The 21,995-nt window shown below is 45.7% G+C and overlaps 1 protein-coding gene across 3 annotated transcripts in view; it reads left to right on the top strand.

Annotated features, from left to right (window-relative positions):
• Window positions 1-21,995, top strand: part of vwa8 (von Willebrand factor A domain containing 8) — a 130,165-nt gene that overhangs the window by 38,394 nt on the left and 69,776 nt on the right. For all 3 annotated transcript variants that reach the window (XR_006840396.1, XM_046362956.1, XM_046362963.1), the window contains exons 22-37: window positions 371-446; window positions 4,011-4,146; window positions 4,572-4,691; window positions 5,216-5,421; window positions 6,745-6,896; window positions 9,785-9,893; window positions 10,125-10,263; window positions 10,439-10,626; window positions 11,833-11,955; window positions 12,193-12,257; window positions 12,346-12,471; window positions 14,284-14,393; window positions 14,746-14,897; window positions 16,043-16,247; window positions 16,401-16,482; window positions 18,624-18,828. Coding sequence is in view for 2 of the 3 variants with exons in the window: in XM_046362956.1 (XP_046218912.1) it covers window positions 371-446; window positions 4,011-4,146; window positions 4,572-4,691; window positions 5,216-5,421; window positions 6,745-6,896; window positions 9,785-9,893; window positions 10,125-10,263; window positions 10,439-10,626; window positions 11,833-11,955; window positions 12,193-12,257; window positions 12,346-12,471; window positions 14,284-14,393; window positions 14,746-14,897; window positions 16,043-16,247; window positions 16,401-16,482; window positions 18,624-18,828 (2,194 nt within the window). In the remaining variant the exon portion in view is untranslated. The remainder of the gene's footprint in view (window positions 1-370; window positions 447-4,010; window positions 4,147-4,571; window positions 4,692-5,215; window positions 5,422-6,744; window positions 6,897-9,784; window positions 9,894-10,124; window positions 10,264-10,438; window positions 10,627-11,832; window positions 11,956-12,192; window positions 12,258-12,345; window positions 12,472-14,283; window positions 14,394-14,745; window positions 14,898-16,042; window positions 16,248-16,400; window positions 16,483-18,623; window positions 18,829-21,995) is intronic.

The raw sequence follows: 21,995 nt of genomic DNA on the forward strand, positions 1-21,995 counted from the left end.
GTGTGTGTGTGGGTGGCCTGGTTAGCACTAGCTAATTTTAGACCAAAATCATGGCTTTGGGGAGGCAGCCTGTCATGAAGTGTACTGAGATGAGTGTGTGGGTGTTGGCATGTGTGTATGTTTGCGCACGCATGTGCGTGTGGGTGCGTCCACTGAGCGGCGTCTCAAAAAGATGATTGAGAAGCAGCCTGTCCATCAAACATCGAAACCGGGGCATGCTGTACAGGTCACACATTGACAGTGAGCAGACTCATGTGTTTTTGATCTTAAATGGAAACTGGCCTGGATGGGGAGAACCGTTCCATCTCCTCTCCGTGTGTTATTGACTGTAAAGTGTGTGACCCACCCTTCCGTCCTCTCCCCTTTCCAGGGACACTACAGTTCAGACCCTGACCCTACAGCCTTCTGTTAGAGATGGAATTATCATCTACGAGGACTCACCGCTGGTTAGTATGACTTCTCTCTCTCAGCTTTACTTGCATAAATGTGGTCCTTCTGTAGCTCAGTTGGTAGAGCATGGCGCTTGTAACGCCAGGGTAGTGGGTTCGATTCCCGGGACCACCCATACGTAGAATGTATGCACACATGACTGTAAGTCGCTTTGGATAAAAGCGTCTGCTAAATGGCATATATATATATATATATATAAATGCCCAGGTCAACGTTGCCAAAGCAAAGTGATACAAAAACAACCGTGACAACAATAAGAATAGTAGCTATAATACTAATTTATATACACAAAACAGTATGAACACCTGCTGTTTCCATGACAGACTGACCAGGTGAATCCAGGTGAATCCAGGTGAAAGCTATCGTCTCTTATTGATGTCACTTGTTAAATCCACTTCAGTCAGTGTAGATGAAGGGGAGGAGACGGGTTGAAGAAGGATTTTTAAGCCTCGAGACAATTGAGACATGGATTGTGTATGTGTGCGATTCAGAGGGTGAATGGGAAAGACAAAAGAATTGAAGTGCCTTTGAACGGGGTATGGTTGTAGGTGCCAGGTGCAAAGGTTTGTGTCAAGAACTGCAATGCTGCTGGGTTTTTCACGCTCAACAGTTTCCCGTGTGTATCAAGAATGGTCCACCACCCAAAGGACATCGAGCCAATGCTTGACACAACTGTGGAAAGCATTGGAGTCAACATGGGCCAGAGTCCATTTCCCGACGAATTAAGGCTCTTCTCAGGGCAAATGGGGGTAGTGCAACTCTATTAGGAAGCTGTTGTTGTTGTTTTGTACACTCAGTGTATTATATTATACATTCAGTACACTCAGTGTATTATACACTGCTCAAAAAGGGAACACTTAAACAACACAATGTAACTCCAAGTCAATCACACTTCTGTGAAATCAAACTGTCCACTTAGGAAGCAACACTGATTGACAATAAATTTCACATGCTGTTGTGCAAATGGAATAGACAACAGGTGGAAATTATAGGCAATTAGCAAGACACCCCCAATAAAGGAGTGGTTCTGCAGGTGATAACCACAGACCACTTCTCAGTTCCTATGCTTCCTGGCTGATGTTTTGGTCTCTTTTGAATGCCGGCGGTGCTTTCACTCTAGTGGTAGCATGAGACGGAGTCTACAACCCGTGTCTGTCAGCGTAGTGTCCAGAGCATGGAGGCGCTACTAGGAGACAGGCCAGTACATCAGGAGACGTGGAGGAGGCCGTAGGAGGGCAACAACCCAGCAGCAGGACCGCTACCTCCGCCTTTGTGAAAGGAGGTGCAGGAGGAGCACTGCCAGAGCCCTGCAAAATGACCTCCAGCAGGCCACAAATGTGCATGTGTCTGCTCAAGCGGTCAGAAACAGACTCCATGAGGGTGGTATGAGGGCCCGACGTCCACAGGTGGGGGTTGTGCTTACAGCCCAACACCGTGCAGGACGTTTAGCATTTGCCAGAGAACACCAAGATTGGCAAATTTGCCACTGGCGCCCTGTGCTCTTCACAGATTAAATCAGGTTCACACTGAGTACATGTGACAGTCTGGAGACGCCGTGGAGAACGTTCTGCTGCCTGCAACATCCTCCAGCATGACCGGTCTGGCGGTGGGTCAGTCATGGTGTAGGGTGGCATTTCTTTGGGGGCCGCACAGGCCTCCATGTGCTCGCCAGAGGTAGCCTGACTGCCATTAGGTACCGAGATGAGATTCTCAGACCCCTTGTGAGACCATATGCTGGTGCGGTTGGTCCTGGGTTCCTCCTAATGCAAGACGTTGCACCACAGACTGTCCAGGAGTTGGCGGATGCTTTAGTCCAGGTCTGGGAGGAGATCCCTCAAGAGACCATCCGCCACCTCATCAGGAGCATGCCCAGGTGTTGTAGGGAGGTGATACAGGCACGTGGAGGCCACACACACTACTGAGCCTCATTTTGACTTGTTTTAAGGACATTACATCAAAGTTGGATCAGCCTGTAGTGTGGTTTTCCACTTTAATTTTGAGTGTGACTCCAGAGCTCCATGGGCTGATAAACCATGGGCTGATGTGATTTTGTTGTCAGCACATTCAACTATGTAAAGAAAAAAGTATTTAATAAGAATATTTCATTCATTGAGATCTAGGATGTGTTATTTTAGTGTTAATTTTTTTGAGCCATGTATTATACATTCAGTACTCTTTTATACTAATGCAATTTCTCAGAGAAATACAGTAAAATAAAAACTCTTTTGACACCCCTGTTTTCAGTACTCCAGCACCCTACCATTGTGAGAATAATGACACTGAGCTTATTTCTAAAATGTTTTATGAGATTGGAGAACAGGTTGGGAGGGATCTCAGACTGTACCTCCAAACAGAATCTTTCCAGATCCTTGATATCATTTGTCTGCGGTTATGGACTGCCCTCTTCAATTCAAACCACGGGTTTTCAACAGGGTTCAAGTCCGGAGACTCAGCTGGCCATTGCAAAATTGAGATTTTGTGGTCATCTAATCATTTTCTTTATGGATTTTGATATGTGCTTGTGGTTATTGTCTTGCTGGAAGATCCACTTGCGGCCAAGTGTTTTTTTGGCTAAAATGTTCTGGTACTTGGTAAAGTTCACGATGCCATTGACCTTAACAAGGACCACAGGACCAGTGGAAGGAAAATAGCCCAGTAACATCAAAGATGCACCACCATATTTTACCGTAAATATGAGGTACTTTTCTGCATGTGCTTCTGTTTTTTGTCTCCAAACCCACCACTAGTGTGTGTGGCCAAAGAGCTCTATTTTCATATCACAAATAAATATCCAACACAGAAATGTTATAATGTTCAACGGTCAGAATCTAATTTAACTCTTTTTTTTCTCCATTTTTTTTATTTTAATTAAGGTGGTACTTATATTGTCTATTAGTTATAATACATGGAGAAAATAATACATTTAATGTTTCCTCCTTTAGCTTGTGTCAAGCTGTGACTGTGCTGCCAACTCTATAACATCAGACCTTTCCCCTGAAAGTATACACAGTTCATTTTTGTTTGATTGTTCTGTGAATGTAGAAATTTTGAATTTGGGAAAGAAGGACTCCTTAATTAATATATATTTGGGGCAGGTGATTAGAAAGTGTTCTTCAATTTCGATCTCTCTTGGCCCACAGTGGTGACGTAGCCTGTCCTCTCTGTTCAACCATGTTTTTTTGATGGTGTCCTGTCATTTGCCAGTCTATGATCACTACTTCTGTATTTGGTTCAGGTTTGTATTTGTTTGGGGTCTTTTACACGGGTTAAGTATTCAGCTGAATATCTTTTTTTCCCCCCAATGTTTGGTAGCATTCCCATCTTTCTCTGACCTTTGGCCTCACTCCGCTAATAGTCGATGTATGCGTTCTAGTTATTCACCTCCAGCTGTGAACATTTTACTCTTGGGGCTAGATCACTTGTTCATTTCAATCTTTGTGTTTCTGGGTTTTGTTAAGTTTTGCTCTCCATCCCACTCTCGTACTCTCTCTCTCTCTCTCTCCTACTCCCTTTAACACTGAATTATGGTATTTACACACTGTGTGTGTGTGCATGTGTAGGTGAAAGCTGTGAAGATGGGCCACATCCTAGTGATAGACGAGGCAGACAAAGCTCCCACTAACGTCACCTGTATACTGAAGACCCTGGTGGAGAGTGGAGAGATGATCCTCGCAGACGGACGCAGGATCGTCTCTGGTACACACTCGCGTGGACTGCCAGACACACACACACACACACACAGTATTGTTTACATTCCTCTGTGAGGCTAGACTATTCAGCATAGTGACAGTCTATTAGGTACGTTTAGTTAGAAGTGGAAAGTAAAGCCAAGCGTAAACAGCCTACGACTCGAAGTCTATTGGTACCTGTCCATAAAGGCTTTTATGCTAACCCCTGTGAGTGGCTTGGATGGCCCTGGATTGTATATCATAGATCTGTTTATCTTTGTTGTCATTCTATCTTCTATTTATCCCTTCAATTATCCCCCCTGTCTCTAAAGAGTACCTGGGACACTTCTTTGTCACCTGCCTAAACCACTCTTTGTTTTGGCTGAAGGGAGTGTGCTCGTGTGAGTCTGTGCATGTGTGTTTTGTACTGACAGTGTGTTGTGTCCTCATTAGACCCATTAGAAGCAGAGAGGAGACCTAACACCATAGCCATGCACCCAGACTTCAGGATGCTGGTCCTGGCTAACAGACCTGGCTTCCCCTTCTTGGGAAACGACTTCTTTGGCTCACTGGGTAAGACTCAGCTTTTGCAGTAACACTTTACTTGAAGGGTATCTACATAAGGACTTCATAAGCCATAGTGGATAGCATTTGTATGTCTCTGTGTCCAGTAGGATTGTATTTAGCGGTAGTTTCCTGAGCCAATGCTAACTATCGTTAGTGCAACGGCTGGAAGTCTCTATCTACTAGCATGCTAGTCATTGTGCTAGCGCGAGTTAACAACTTCCTTCAAACTGCTCGCAGAGACATAAACATGGTATCCACGAGTTCATGTGACTCTGGGGGAGTAGATTAACGGCCTCATTGCCAACATCCCGAAGTATCCCTTAAAGAGCGGCAACACTTTAGTCGAACGGTCTCTACATAAGGACTTGAAAACACACTCATAAGCCATACATACCACGTTCATAAGTAGCACATTAGCATTTACGAAATGCCTGGTCAAAACAAACACCAAATTGATGTTCTCGTCAGCTATGTCACGGTAACGTCACATATACGGCAAATTGACACATGTTGACATAATCATATTACAGGTGACATCTTCAGCTGCCACGCGGTGGACAACCCCAAGCCGCAGGCGGAGTTTGCCATGCTGAAGCAGTACGGGCCAGCGGTTCCCGACGACACCCTGCACAAGCTGGTGGCAGCCTTCGGAGAGCTACGTGCCATGGCAGACCAAGGCACCATCACCTACCCCTACTCCACCAGGGAGGTGGTCAATATAGTCAAACATCTGCAGGTGTGCTACAGACACACACACACACACACACAAACACATATACTCGTGCCAGAACAGTGGTTTGATGCTTTAGTGGGTCTTTTTGTGTTTAAACAAAAAAATTGTTTACCCCTTTTTCCCCCCAATTTCGTGGTATCCAATTGTTTAGTAGCTACTATCTTGTCTCATCGCTACAACTCCCGTACGGGCTCGGGATAGACGAAGGTTGAAAGTCATGCGTCCTCCGATACACAACCCAACCAAGCCACACTGCTTCTTAACACAGCGCCATCCAACCCGGAAGCCAGCCGCACCAATGTGTCAGAGGAAACACCGTGCACCTGTCAACCTTGGTTAGTGTGCACTGCGCCCGGCCCGCCGCAGGAGTCGCTGGTTCGCGATGAGTCAAGGATATCCCTACCGGCCAAGCCCTCCCTAACCCGGACGACGCATGGACCTCCCGGTCGCGGCAGCTGCCGCTGCAGTACAGCGCCCTTAACCACTGCGCCACCCGGGAGGCCCTGGGTCAGAGTTCTTTTATGAAGAGTTAATAATGTTAATTCATGGGGGAATGTCCTAAGGGTGTCCTTCTGTCTGAGTGACCATGTTACATCCCGCCGGATAACTCCCACTTCCATGACCTCAGCCTGGCTGGAGAGAAACATGCATGTGTACCCTAAAGAGACATATACTGTATACAGAAAGTATTCAGACCCCTTGACTTTTTCCACATTTTGTCACATTACAGCCTTATTCTAAAATTGATTAACAAAGAACATTTCTCTCTACACACAATACCCCACACTGACAAAGCAAAAATAGGTATTTGGAAATGTTTGCATATTTATAATAAAATAAAAAAAACGGAAATATCTAATTTACATAAGTAATCAGACCCTTTACTCAGTACTTTGTTGAAGCACCATTGGCAGCGATTAGAGCATTGAGTCTTCTTGAGTATGACGCTACAAGCTTGGCACACCTGTATTTGGGGAGTTTCTCCCATCGTAGAACACTCAGAGAGACTCTTTTGGTACATCACAGTATGTTTACATTGACTAACCATCTCCCTCGTCCAGACGGCTGCTGCATATGACATGCTTCTATTTTTACCTCTCGTATCATTAATCATCGGGGCAGAGAGGAGCACATCCCCATGGCAACACAGAGCGTGAAGTTAGTGTAGGGATAGTTAGCCGGGAAAGTAGGGAGGTAAGAAGAGAGGGATGAGCTGTGTATTGTCCTCACACTGACCCTGCTGGTTACACTTACACTACTGCTGGGTGTTTATTCTCTCTATTGCGCCCCCCCTTCTTTCTCTCCCCCCTGTCACTCACCATACAGAGATTCCCAGATGAGGGTTTGGCCAACGTGGTGCGGAACGTCTTTGACTTTGACTCGTACAACAAGGACACGCGAGAGGTACTGATCGAAGCGCTGCACAAGCACGGCATTCCCATCGGAGCCAAGCCCAGCAGCGTCCACCTGGCCAAGGAGTAAGACCACCGTGACCACGGGAGAATCACCAACACACACACACACACACCCCTGGCCTCTAGCATACACTGGCACCCTGAGCCCGGAACAGATACATAGAAAGAGGGAGAGAGGACAGAAAGAAGTGTGTACGGTCACATGAGATGGGCGTCGAGTCGTGGTCAAATAACTCTGACTGTGACACAATCAGTGTGCCTTGCTAGAGAGGGGCTACGGTGAGGCTTGTTCAACAGGCCACTAAAAAGAAACTAATTGGACAAGCCACTTGCTGTTAGCTGTTTAATAAGATTAAACCCCCCCCCTAGACATGACCATGTAGTGACAGTGTACTTCCCCCAGGAATGAGGATAGCATGGATAGTTAAGTTACTTTTCCCTACACACGAGTCTGCTATCGTAGATTAGTAACTGTCTACTGTGCCTCGCAAGCATAACCACTCACTACTGGCCATCGTTGGTGGTTGGTTATACAGTATGTATGTACTGTTATGCATCTACCTATACGGTTGTACAGTTGTGTGTGTGTTACTTAGCCTTTTTTATATATTGAAATGTTTTAGGTTTGAATGTATGATGTTTTACCATCTCCATACTCCTCTATTCCGATTAAATTAAGTATTTCCTCGTTTCATTAGAAAGGCAGGTAAGGATTCATTTAAGATTATATTCCATCTCATCATGAATGTATAGATTTTAATAAAGGAAAATATTTGTTTCTTCTGCCTCCTGTTTTTCATTATAAACCCTGTTTTTGTGAAGTTGTCTTTTATAATCCTCAAGTAGAACAATCTTGAGGGCCAAACAGGGAAGAAACAAGTATTTTCCTTCCATGACGAGTCTTTATGAGTCTAGATTGGTATGATATGATTGTGTTTAATAGACTAGGTTAGATGTGCTATTACTAAGGCTGTCTACAGGTACTGTACGGCAACCTGATTCCAGGCATGGCAACTTAACACCAAACAGGCATGTGTACCAGGGTTGGATTCAATTCAGAATTGAATTGAGAATGCATCTAAATTCATATTCAATTATTGAATTGTAATTTACATTTAATTGAAGTAAAACAACAGTATATAGAATTGCAATTTGAATTAAGTGAAATATCATTTAAGTTGGTGAAATTCAATGAAATTCAAGTGCCTCATTCTATTTTAGGTGTAGTCTATACAAATATACATATTGTAAAACATCAAACATGTTGTTATAGACATGCATTTAAAATATTGTTGAAACAATTGATTTTCAGGACAAACTCTTAAAATTAATGATCTAGGGAAACAAAACCTGTATGCAAATATTCAAAGTTATTATATTTAATTATACACCAGAATGCATTAGTTTAACACTCAAGTTGACCCTGAGGCCTTCAAAAAGAAGCCAAAAAATGAAATGTTTGGTGGAAGTATAATAGACTATTTATTCTAAGCACCAAGGTTCAAAGAGTGAATTAACATTGTTCCCAGAGAAAAGTGATGTATTCTTTGGTATCTGGAAGTGACCTGTCCGATTCAATGAAACTCATGTTCTATGACTGAGTGAAATTTCTTTGAATTGCACTGAATTCAATTCTACTTCCTATCATTCAAATTCTGCATCCTGTGGGGTGGGGCTAATTCAATTCCAATTTATATTAATGAGTTGAATGGGAGTCCATTCCAAAATGTTATTGAGCCCAACCCTGGTGTGTACCGCATTGTCGTATTCAATTTCCCATATTTATTAAGTAGAAATACTTTGGTCGCAATCTAAAATGAGATTTAGCCAATACACGTAATAACCTTCCACAATCCTTTTTGCCCAGTTGTATCAAGTAAATATCTGTACTCTGTGAACTCGAGCAGTCCAAATTGGGACAAGCGGTTACTAGACACGTTGTATAATTCCTTCAGAATTTCTATTTTTAGGATGATTTCTATTGAGTTGGACAGTTCCTGGTGGTTTGGTATATTGTGGTGTTGTTTCTTACATCCCACTTGCGACCTATTACGCCGTGGCCTAAACCCAGCAGTGAGTCATGGGAAAGTGTGGGTTTCCATAGACGATCTGGACAGACACATCAGACACAGTATTTATACACAGACCACACAAAATGCTATTTATTCACAGACCACACAAAACGCACAATTTATTGATATCCCCTAGTCTGTATTTTCAGATTAGTGCAGATGAGGGAGAGAAGACGAACGTTTGACTGAGATGCACCCCCGTATCTTTTACTCAAATCCCATACGATATGTCCTCACGATTGGCGCAGTGGTCTAAGGCAATGCATCGCAGTACTAGCTGTGCCACTAGAGATTCTGGGTTCGGGCTCTGTCGCAGCCAGCAGCGACTGGGAGACCCATGGGGTGGCGCACAATTGGCCCAGTGTCGTCCGGGTTAGGGGATAGTTTGGCCGGCAGGGATGTCCTTGTCCCATCACGCACTAGTGACTGCTGTGGCGGGCCGGGCACAGTGCACGCTGACACGGTCGCCAGGTGTACGGTGTTTCCTCTGACACGTTGGTGCGGATGGCTTCCGGGTTAAGTGGGGATTGTGTCAAGAAGCAGTGCGGCTGGTTGGGTTGTGTTTCGGAGGATGCACGGCTCTCGACCTTCGCCTCTCCCAAGTCCGTACGGGAGTTGCAGCAATGAGACAAGACTCTAAATACCAATTGGAAACCATGAACTTGGGGAGAAAAAGGATTCAATTTAATCCCATACGATACTACACTTAACCCCGGATATATGTAGTGCACTTAGTTTTAGTCAGTCCTAGAGCCTTATTTGTACTTTAGGGAATAGGGCTTCATTGAGATGTATCCTAAGAGTTCTTCACAACTTTCTGATAGTGCTGTGTGTGGTTGTCAGGGTAATGACATGTGACCTCTTCCCCCTCCCTCCTAGGCTTCCCCTCCCAGAGGTCAGGATGTCTGGCTACTGGACCACCAACCAGGAGGGGAACGCCCGGCGCAAATTGCTCTGCCCTACAGAGACGCACCCTATCGATATAAAGGTAATAACACACACACATTTTAAAGATACTAACACACACATTTTAAAGGTACTAACACACACACATTTTGAAGGTACTAACACACACACACATTTTAAAGATACTAACACACACACACATTTTAAAGGTACTAACACACACACACACACAGTTTATGAAGTGCATAGGGGCTAGAGGTTTCTAGACGGGGCCGTCAATTTGTGTCCTTGACTTTGTGCACGGTGTTTGTAGGGGCCAGTGTTTCTACGTGTGCAGGGCTATCCCTGTGAGAGGCAGGAGTCCAGAGCTCTGAGCTTCACCGAAGAGAAAGCTACCTGGCAGATCCCTATGAGCGAGGTCAACATCATCTGTGACATCACCACCAACAACGGTAGGAGATCCATACACACGCCACACGCATGCATTTAAACACACCTCACACACACACACACATCGCAAACTGTGTGGCTACATGTAACCCAGTGTGTCTGCACGCAACGAGAGAACAAGAGTACACAACAGCCCCCACCTCCTCCACACACTAGCACACTAACTTCCTGTTTCAGATGCGATCTACATGGCTACGTGTAACCCGGTGTGCCTGTTTGCCATGAAGGAGAGCGGGGACACAGTCCAGTGTATGGAGCTGTATGATGTCTTCCCCAGGACCATCAGTGGAGTCTGGCAGCCCTTTGTGACTGTCGCTGCCCTGGGCAGCCCACTGGAGGGACAGGTGGTGCTACATGAGGAACAGGTAGGGGAGACCTCCTATAGCTCCAGACTCTGAGAGATGGCTGAAAACGTAGGCACACGCCGTGCGCTCTTTCATGACCCAAACGATTATACAGCTTTGCCGTATTAGGGGGGAAGAAATAGCCTTTGTTTTGGGTGGAGGACAGGAAAACAGAAAGAGAGAGAGAAAGTGAGTGATAGTATGTCATTTCTCCTGTCCAAACAAATGGAACTCCAGATATCATAACGGAGGTTATGCAGAGGTCATGGCTCTCTCAGGGGAGAAAAAAAAATAAAAACAAGAAAGAAATGTTTTTAATGGAACACGGTCAGCTAGCCAGAACACACACACGTGCGCACATACACACACGCACACACACTCCAGCACCAACTCTCAAAGAGTGACAGTTGGTTTCTATACATATATATATATATATCTCTCTGAGTTCAAAGAGCTAGGCCATAAGGAAGCTATTACAGTATGGTGGAGGGAGGGTTAGTCCTGGGATTGCTATTCCCCTGCCTCTTGGCTTTCCCCTTAAAAAGTTAACTGAAGATTTAGCTGTGTGAGTCATGAGTAAAGGCCGTGGCTTAGCTGAGCGAGACACTTACACGCACGCAGACACGCATGCACAGTGACCACTCACTGTCGTGGAAGATTTAACACTGGATAGTGGCGCCCCCTGGTGACTGGGGTGTGAAGGGAGGAATGAATCTATGGTGCTTTAATGTCCGTCAAGAGGAGACCGCTCGCCACAGTTCCGCATGTGGAACAGACAAAATCCTTGGTCCTTCCAGATGTAGCCTAACTGCATAACACAGCTTAGTCCTGCAGATCACTGTGGCCTGATTCTCCCGCAACTGCTCTTTCTAACCAAGTTCCCTCTCTCTCTCCCTCTCCCCCCCTCTCTCTCTCTCTCTCTGTCTCTGTCTCTCTCTCTCTCTCTCTCTCTCTCTCTCTGTCTCTCTCTCTCTCTCTCTGTCTCTCTCTCTCTCTCTCTCTCTCTCTCTCTCTCTGTCTCTCTCTCTCTCTCTCTCTCTCTCTCTCTCTCTCTCTCTCTCTCTCTCTCTGTCTCTCTCTCTCTCTCTCTCTCTCTCTCTCTCTCTCTCTCTCTCTCTCTCTCTCTCTCTCTCTCTCTGTCTCTCTATCTCTCTCTCTCTCTCTCTCTCTCTCTCTCTCTCTCTCTCTCTCTCTCTCTCTCTCTCTCTCTCTCTCTCTCTCTCACAGAGTAACACAGTATTACATCTAGACGTATTAACAGGAGCGGTGAGGAGACTCATTCTGTCACAGGAGCCAGAACAGCCCGCCCCTAAAGCTTCCAAATGGTGGAGCAGCAGCAAGGAGGCACAGGTCTCATACCCACTGAAACTCCATTTGGCCATCTGACCACTTCCATTATACCACTTGTACAACAAAATCCACAAGATAAAGTCAGACATAATATGCCACATACACAGGATACAGTATGTCATACATGCGTAGACATTTTTTTGTGAATATCTCTTTAACAGAACATTGACTCGAAACACCAAAACAGGTTGTCACCTGTGTACTGTACACTACGTAATCCAGAATGTTCTTTATTAGGGAGGTCATAAGATGTGCCGGGAGTTTGCCTACAAGAACTGGCTCCTGTTCTACAAGGAGGGCGGGTAAGCTCAGCACATTGCTACTCTACCTCCTTCCCCTTTGCTTTTTGGAAACTGTAAAGTGAAGTGTGTCCCTCCTGTGTTGCTCTAGTAACCAGTTGGATGTGCTGGATGTGCTGGAGGGCCGGGTTCACACCATCTCCCTCCCCATCAACCTCAGCAAGGTATTTCTGGTGGCAGAGGATCGCTGGCTACTGGTGGAGAGCAACACCAACAAGTAATTAATCCTCTACTCGCCTCTCCTCTCCTTTACTCTGCTCCCCTTCTTTACTCTGCTCCTCTCCTTTACTCTGCTCTGCTCCTCTCCTTTACTCTGCTCCTCTCCTTTACTCTGCTCCTCTCCTTTACTCTGCTCCCCTCCTTTACTCTGCTCCTCTCCTTTACTCTGCTCCTCTCCTTTACTCTGCTCCTCTCCTTTACTCTGCTCCTCTCCTTTACTCTGCTCCCCTCCTTTACTCTGCTCCCCTCCTTTACTCTGCTCCTCTCCTTTACTCTGCTCCCCTCCTTTACTCTGCTCCTCTCCTTTACTCTGCTCCTCTCCTTTACTCTGCTCCCCTCCTTTACTCTGCTCCCCTCCCTTTACTCTGCTCCCCTCCTTTACTCTGCTCCATTTAAGTCATCCTTTACTCTGCTCCTCATCCAGTTTTACTCTGCTCCTCTCCTTTACTCTGCTCCCCTCCTTTTGTTCCACTCTGCTCCCTCCTTTACTCTGCTCCCTTATTTGGGTGTAGGGCCTCCCTTTACTCTGCTCCCCATCCTTTACTCTGCTCCTCTCCTTCACTCTGCTCCTCTCCTTTACTCTGCTCCTCTCTGCGGCGTTCTGGATGAGTTGTAGGCAGGGAGCCCAGCCAACAGCGAGTTTACGCTGCTCCTCTCCTTTACTCTGCTCTGCTCCTTCTCCTTTACTCTGCTCTGCTCCTCTCCTTTGGTGACTCTGCTCTGCAGAGATCCTCTCCTTTACAGAGCCAAGTCTGCTCCCCCTGGGGACACCAGTCCTTTACTCTGCTCCCCTCCTTTACTCTGCTCTGCTCCTCTCCTTTACTCTGCTCCCATTCTCCTTTTTGGACTCTGCTCCCAGAAGGGGTCCTTTACTCTGCTCCCCAGGGATAAGTTGATGAGCGAGGTCCTTCTGGACTCTGCTCCCCTCATCTGGAGAGAGAGGGAGAAAGAGGTTAGGGCTCTGCTCCCGGATGTCTCCTTTTTTCAAAATGGTTGACTCTGCTCCCCTCCTTCACTCTGCTCCCTCCTTTACTCTGCTCCCCTCCTTTACTCTGCTCCCCAGAGGGAAGAGATCCTTCACTCTGCTCCCCTCCTTTACTCTGCTCCCCTCCTTCACTCTGCTCCCCTCCTTCACTCTGCTCCCCTCCTTTACTCTGCTCCCCTCCTTTACTCTGCTCCCCTCCTTCACTCTGCTCCCCTCCTTTACTCTGCTCCCCTCCTTTACTCTGCTCCCCTCCTTTACTCTGCTCTGCTCCCCTCCTTTACACTGCTCTGCTCCTCTCCCTTACTCTGCTCCTCTCCTTTACTCTGCTCTGCTCGTCTCCTTTACTGTGCTCTGCTCCTCTCCTTTACTCTGCTCTGCTCGTCTCCTTTACTGTGCTCTGCTCCTCTTCTTTACTCTGCTCTGCTCCCCTCCTTTACTCTGCTCTACTCCCCACCTTTACTCTGCTCTGCTCCCCTCCTTTACTCTGCTCTGCTCCCCTCCTTTACTCTGCTCTGCTCCCCTTTACTCTGCTCTGCTCCCCTCCTTTACTCTGCTCTGCTCCTTTACTCTGCTCTGCTCCCCTCATTTACTCTGCTCTGCTCCCCTCATTTACTCTGCTCTGCTCCTCTCCTTTACTCTGCTCTGCTCTCCTTTACCTTTACTCTGCTCTGCTCCTCTCCTTTACTCTGCTCTGCTCCCTCATTCACCTCTCTTCTTTCCTCTTTTCCTCTTTTCTCTTCTTTTCTCATTTCTTCTCTTCTCCTCTGCTCTTCTTCTATCCTCATTCATCGAGGGGGTGGGATCCGGGGGTATTTATGTTTACAGGAAGTTCCTGCTGACCAAACCAATGCACATGGGAGCAGAAGACTCTGGGGTGTGTCAGCTACACAGCGTCAGTGAGGACGGCGTCAGCACCGGCCATGGAGCCAGCTCAGGTAACACAACAGAACACTCAACATATAAGGTGAGGACATCATTTAATGTCCCTGACACTAAGTCCATACCGGTCCTCAACCTTCTTTCTCCTCCCCATCTCTCTCCCTCGCTCTTACCTCTCACTTTTCTTCTTTCTTCACCCCAATCTCCCTTTCTTTCCCCATCTACCCCCACCTGCCCATATACATCTATATGTCTGTCTCCCTCCTTCTCCCTACCTCTTTCCCTCTCTCTCTCCTCTCTCTCTGCTTCCCTCATTTCCTCTCTCTTTCTCCCCCCCTGCCTCTCTCCCTCTCTCTGTCTCTCCCTCTCTCTTTCTTCCTCCCTCTCTCTCCCCCCTCTGTCTCTCAGATGAGATGTGTGTACCCCAGACAGTGGGTAGTGACCAGCTGCCTAATGAGAACCTGAGTGCAGCCCTGGGTCAGAAGATAGTCTCTCCCAACCGACTCCTCTCTGACACCTCCTCCTACGCACGCATCATAGTGGGCTTCCCTGACCTCATGGTGAGAGACCAGCGTATAATGATCAATTAGTTTTTATTATAGCTACCAATACTTTTTGATGAGAAATATCTTGACTTGTGGTTAGAGAGGTACAAAAGTATCTATATCCACAGCAAAATGAGTCCTATATCGACATAACCTGAAAGGCCGCTCAGCATGGAAGAAGCCACTGCTCCAAAACTGCCATAAAAAAAGCAAGACTACGGTTTGCAACTGCACATGGGGACGAAGATCGTACTTTTTGGAGAAATGTCCTCTAGTCTGATGAAACAAAAATAGAACTGTTTGGCCATAATGACCATTGTTATGTTTGGAGGAAAAAGGGGGAGGCTTGCAAGCCGAAGTACACCATCCCAACCGTGAAGCACGGGGGTGGCAGCATCATGTTGTGGGGGTGCTTTGCTGCAGGAGGGACTGGTGCACTTACAAAATAGATGGCATCATAAGGCAGGAAAATTATGTGGATATATTGAAGCAACATCTCAAGACATCAGTCAGGAAATTAAAGCTTGGTCACAAATAGGTCTTCTAAATGGACAACGACCCCAAGCATACTTCCAAAGTTGTGGCAAAATGGCTTAAGGACAACAAAGTCAAGGTATTGTAGTGGCCATCACAAAGCCCTGACCTCAATCCCATAGAAAATGTGTGGGCACAACTGAAAAAGTGTGTGCGAGCAAGTAGGCCTACAAACCTGACTCAGTTACACCAGCTCTGTCAGAAGGAATAGACCAAAATTCACCCAATGTATTGTGGGAAGCTTGTGGAAGGCTACCCAAAACATTTGACACAAGTTAAACAATTTAAAGGCAATGCTAACAAATACTAATTGGGTGAATGTAAACTTCTGACCCACTGGGAATGTGTTGAAAGAAATAAAAGCCGAAATAAATAATTCTCTCTACTATTATTCTGACATTTCACATTCTTAAAATAAAGTGCTGATCCCAACTGACCTAAGATAGGACATTTTTATGGGGATTAAATAAAAGGAATTATGAATAACTGAGTTTAAATGTATTTGGCTAAGGTCTATGTAAACTTCCGACTTCAACTGTAATTACTTTTAATAAAAGATGTCATGACTTTTGATTAGAGGTGTGAAGTTAGAATCGCTTTGTTGTTTCTCTCTCCCTGCACTGTAGTCTCCTAATGAGGTGTACAGCTTTAAGAGGGACGTGGACCTATCAGAGATGAGGGGCGGGGACTCGGGAGGTCAAATTTTCTCCCGGGGCGGGCTGAAGTCCAGCGTGGCCAAACGGACCAACTGTGTCAGTCTGCTGTCGGCCAATCAGGTGGTCCGGGCCCTACCACCTGGACAGGTGCCCCTGAAAGATATCTTCCCCCCAGGTCAGAGCCTCACTGTACAATAGCATAGCTGACTTTGGTGTAGAGACAACCGAGTCTGATTCATACCCTTAACCTGGGATACTCAATCATTTGTTTGTTTGTGTGTGTGTGTGTGTGTGTGTGTGTGGGTGTTTGTACGTGTGTGTCACACAGACGTCACACCCCCGATGACCGCTGCCTACCTGGAGGTGACTGACCTGAACTCTAAGAAGCTGAAGTATATTCCTGTCCCAAGGTATATCTGGACTCTGATAGCACACTAACCCAAATTCACCCACACATAGCCTCTACCTCCCTATACACGTACAGTGCCTTTGGAAAGTATTCAGACCCCTTGACTTTTTCCACATTTTATTAGGTTACAGCTTTATTCTAAAATGAATTCAATTTACACGCAATGCCCCATAATGACAAAGTGTGTTTGCAAAAAATGTTTGCAAAATTATTTTTAAAATCACATTTACATAAGTATTCAGACCCTTTACTCAGTACTTTGTTGAAGCACCTTTGGCAGGAATTACAGCCTCAAGTTTTCTTGGGTATGACGCTACAAGCTTGGCACACCTGTATTTGGGGAGTTTCTTCCATTCTTCTCTGCAGATCCTCTCAAGCTCTGTCAGGTTGGATGGGGAGCTTTGCTGCACAGCTATTTTCAGGTCTCACCGGAGATGTTTCGATTGGGTTCAAGTCCGGGCTCTGGCTAGGCCACTCAAGGACATTCAGAGACTTGTCCTGAAGCCACACCTGCATTGTCTTGGCTGTGTGCTTAGGATCGTTGTCCTGTTGTCCAGACTGAGCGCTCTGGAGCAGGTTTTCATCAAGTATATCTCTGTACTTTGCTCTGTTCATCTTTGCCTCGATTCTGATTAGTTTCCCAGTTCCTGCCTCTAAAAAACATCCCCACAGCATGATACTGCCACCACCATGCTTCACCTTAGGGATGGTGCCAGGTTTCCTCCAGACGTGACACTTTGTATTCAGGTCAAAGAGTTGAATCTTGGTTTCATCAGACCAGAGAATCTTGTTTCTCATGGTCTGAGAGTCTTTAAGTGCCTTTTGGCAAACTCCAAGCGGGCTGTCATGTGCCATTTACTGAGGAGTGGCTTCAGTCTGGCCAGTCTACCATAAAGGCTTGATTGGTGGAGTGCCCCAGAAATGGCTGTCTTTCTGGAAGGTTCTACCGTTTTCAACAAGGAACTCTAGAGCTCTGTCAGAGTGACCATCGGGTTCATGGGCACCTCCCTGACCAAGGCCCTGCTCCCCCGATTGCTCAGTATAGACGGGTGCCCAGCTCCAGGAAGAGTCTTAGTGGTTCCAAACTTCTTTCATTTAAGAATGATGGAGTCCACTCTGTTCTTGGGGACGTTCAGTGCTGCAGAAATGTTATGGTACCCTTCCCCAGATCTGAGCCTCGACCACAATCTTGTCTCGGAGCTCTACGGACAATTCCTTCGACCTCATGGCTTGGTTTTTGCTCTGACATGCACTGTCAACTGTGGGCCCTTATATAGACAGGTGTGTGCTTTTCTAAATCATATCAAATACGTTTCATTTGCCACAGGTGTACTCCAATCAATTTGTAGAAATATCTCAAGGGTGATCAATTGAAACAGGATGCACCTGAGCTCAATTTCGAGTCTCATAGCAAAGGGTCTGAATACTTGTGTAAATAATAATAATATATATATATATTTTATACATTTGCAAAGATTTCTCAGAACCTGTTTTCGCTTTGTCATTATGGGGTATTGTGTTTAGATTGCTGAGGATTTGATGTAGCAAAATGTGGAAAAAGTCTAGGGATCTGAATGCTTTCAAAAGGTACTGTATGTGGATCTGAAAGGATTGGATAAGTATAAGCAATATGGTGAGAGTTCCACTTACTCTGTCAGAGGTTAAGTTTGAGCTACGTGTGTTGCTAAGTAACCAGGAAGTGACTGCCCCTCAGCCTTGTTGTTTTTAAACTTTTGTATTTAAAAAAAAATGGTTTTCAATGAGCGCAATGTTCTTCAAGTGAAAAAGATGACAAAAAACTTCAAAGACAAATATAATTGTATATATCTTCAATGACTGCTTAAGTAATTTAATGAATTGAATGATATAATTGTGAAGCCAGTTCAAAACAGTGCTGTATGGGGGAAACATAAGGAAGTAAAGAGGAAGTGGCCGTCACTTTCACAGAGTATACCTATCCAATCCCTTCTGATCTACACAAGTGTCTAGGGGCTGGAGTGGATTTGGGATTGGGAGTAGTTGAAATATTAAAGAATACTGTGTCTGAAAACTCCATCCTCTGATTGGTTTACTAGAACACTCATCGGATTGGTTCGTTGTCTCGCACCCTCTCTCTAATTGATTGTTTCATCTGATTGACAGGTCTCTTAGTGTCTCTCCTTACACATCGTGGATTTCGAAGGTGTCCGACTCTGACGTGCTATTGGCCGGTCTGGGTTCGGGGGGTGTGGTCACGGTGGATATGGGCGGGTACGTGCGGCTCTGGGAGACTGGATTGGAGAACCTGCAGCGCTCCCTGCTGGAATGGAGGACCATGATTGGCTCAGAGGACGGCAGGCCCATACAGGTAGGACCGGGAATGGTTTAGTGAGGTTAAATGTTCTGAATTTGTAGATATATAGAAATATAATGACTAGAGTTGACTTTAAGATTGTACAGATCCTGTTAAATGTGCAGTAGTAGCCTGTACCTGTGTCCTTCAAAGGTCTGAAAACTAATACTGCAGCCTACATCCTGTAGTCCCTATTGTCACCATCATGAGGCAATGTTGTGTCACAAATATTCACCCTTATACACTTGAGTGTACAGCCTCAATTCATCGGGCCCATGTTGACTCCAATGCTTCCCACAGTTGTGTCAAGTTGGCTGGATGTCCTTTGGGTGGTGGTCCATTCTTGAAACTGTTGAGTGTGAAAACCCCAGCAGCGTTGCAGTTCTTGACACAAACCGGTGTGCCTGGTACCTACTACCATACCCTGTTCAAAGGCACTTCAATCTTTCGTCTTTCCCATTCACCATCTGATTGGCACACGTACACAATCCATGTCTCAAGGCTTAAACATCCTTCTTTAACCTGTCTCCTCCCCTTCATCTACACTGATTGAAGTGGATTTAAGTGACATCAATAAGGGATCATAGCTTTCACCTGGATTCACCTGGTCAGTCTATATCATGAAAAGAGCAGGTGTTCTTAATTGTGTACACTCAGTGTAGAGTGTTGCTGAACCACAAACAGTCCTGGAGTCTGCAACGCTGTGTGGAACACTAGTTAGAGAGCCCTGAGGAAAATGTCTACTTTCTCTCTCACATTCCTCCAGTTGTAGTCTTTGTGAATGAGAGACAGGTCATCACTGGTCTTTCTTTGTTAATGGGTATAATGTGAAGTATGTTAAGTATAATTGTAGCACTGATGTAATGGGGTTGACCCTAGCTAGGGGTCATTGTGTGATGTAATGGAGTTGATTCTAGCTAGGGGTCATTGTGTGATGTGATGGAGTTGACCCTAGCTAGGGGTCATTGTGTGATGTAATGGAGTTGACCCCAGCTAGGGGTCATTGTGTGATGTAGTTGACCCTAGCCAGGGGTCATTGTGTGATGTAACGGAGGTGACCGTAGATAGGAGTCATTGTGTGATGTAACGGAGTTGACCCTAGCTAGGGGTCATTGTGTGTTGTAGTTGACCCTAGCTAGGGTAAACTACATCACACAATGACCCCTAGCTAGGGTCAACTCCGTTACATCACACAATGACTCCTAGCTACGGTCACCTCCGGGGTTTTGTGGGATGTAATGGAGTTGACCCTAGCTATGGGTCATTGTGTGATGTGAAGGAGTTAACCCTAGCTAGGGGTCATTGTGTGATGTAATGGAGTTGACCCTAGCTAGGGGTCATTGTGGGATGGAGTTGACCCTAGCTAGGGGTCATTGTGGGATGTAGTTGACCCTAGCTAGGGGTCATTGTGTGATGTGATGTAGTTGACCCTAGCTATAGGGGTCATTGTGTGATGTGATGGAGTTGACCTGGCTTGGGTGGTTAGTATTGTCAGGGACACAGTGGCAAGTACTGTGCAGTGTGTATGACATGGTTATGTCATAGACTTGAGTCAAAGACAAGTCAAATACTTTTTGTACAATTGGATCGTACCAAAAATGGAAACCTCATCATATGGTCTTGAAGGCTGGAGTGAATGCACAATCGAACACCTGATGAATTAATGACCGGGAATGAAGAGCACTAGTCCAGACTTATGTTTGCTAATGCAATCGAAATAGATAGAGTTTCTCGCAGGTCACAGGTACACACACACACACACACACACAGACACAGACACAAGCACAAGTGAGAGCCCCTCTCTCAGGCTCGATTCCTCCATCTATGGGTGTTCTTTGATGGTCAACTTGAGCACACGCAACATGGCCCTTCAAACACACTCTCTTCCTGTGCTCTCTCTCTCTCTCTCTCTGCAAACACTGTAAGCTTACCTTCACACACACAATCACACTCACACTACCAATAAGCCCACTGAAAACCCTCACACACATACCTACACACACTGACTCACTAAGCCTTCTGAAATTGCACACACACGTGCAGCCTCACTATACTTGAGGCTCACTATGCCGTCTGCAAACAGCAGGCCTCCTCATACATGGCTGTTTGAGTTTCTCTGTAACATGGCCGAGAGGTATTTTATCTGTCTACACACATGAACACTTTCTTCCCCTGTGCTTTCTCAAACACATCTCTCTATAACATGGCTACACACACATTCACACACACTATCAAATGTTTCTGGCCGAAACACACACACACAGTCTCTCACACACACACATACACACACACACTCACACACACACACACGCGTCTGAGTCAGTGTTTTTTGGGGTGTCTGGGTATATTTGGCTGTTTTCACTGCACAGCGTTTAGAAATGGCCCCTTTTCAGGTTTAAAAGAAGTCTGTTAACTGCTAACTCCCGTTTGTATAAGCTGGTAGCATGGCTAGCATGTAGAAATTGGTCATGGGTAGTCAGTTGTTTTTAACTGTAATGCAGTTGATTGGTGATGACATAAATGAACATGTGTTGGGGTTGAAATCCATACAAGCGTTATATTCAGATTTTTACCTCAACATAGTATGAAATATACATATAAGCAATCTGCCGATGTGCCCTTGAGCAAGGCACTTAACCCTAATTGCTACTGTAAGTCGCTCTGGATAAAAACTCAGCGTAAAATGTAAAATAAACAATAGCCAAAATTTGGGCACATTTTCCTAGGGGGAACTGAGGAGATTGGGCATCTTTCCCCCATGACATCTTTCCCCCACGCGTTTCCATGGCATTTCCATTGTTTTGGTCGAGTTCCATTGACCTCTTTGCCTCATCTATAAATGACAGCTCACTATGACCTCATAATGGCCCTATTGTGTGTATTGCTGCCCATGTCGCAGTGAAGACATTTCTTCATTACAACATTACTGAAATCACCCATCAACACACACACATACACTTACGTACATCAACACTATACCGGACAATGATATCTGTACTGATCTTTTGTCTCAAGCCAGTCACACACACACACTCACTCACTCACTCACTCACTCACACACTCACTCACTCACTCACTGACACACTCACTCACTCACTCACTCACACACACACACACACACACACACACACACACACACACACACACACACACACACACACACACACACACACACACACACA

Source organism: Oncorhynchus gorbuscha, linkage group LG01 (assembly GCF_021184085.1).
Source record: "Oncorhynchus gorbuscha isolate QuinsamMale2020 ecotype Even-year linkage group LG01, OgorEven_v1.0, whole genome shotgun sequence".
Taxonomy (NCBI): Eukaryota; Metazoa; Chordata; class Actinopteri; order Salmoniformes; family Salmonidae; genus Oncorhynchus; species Oncorhynchus gorbuscha.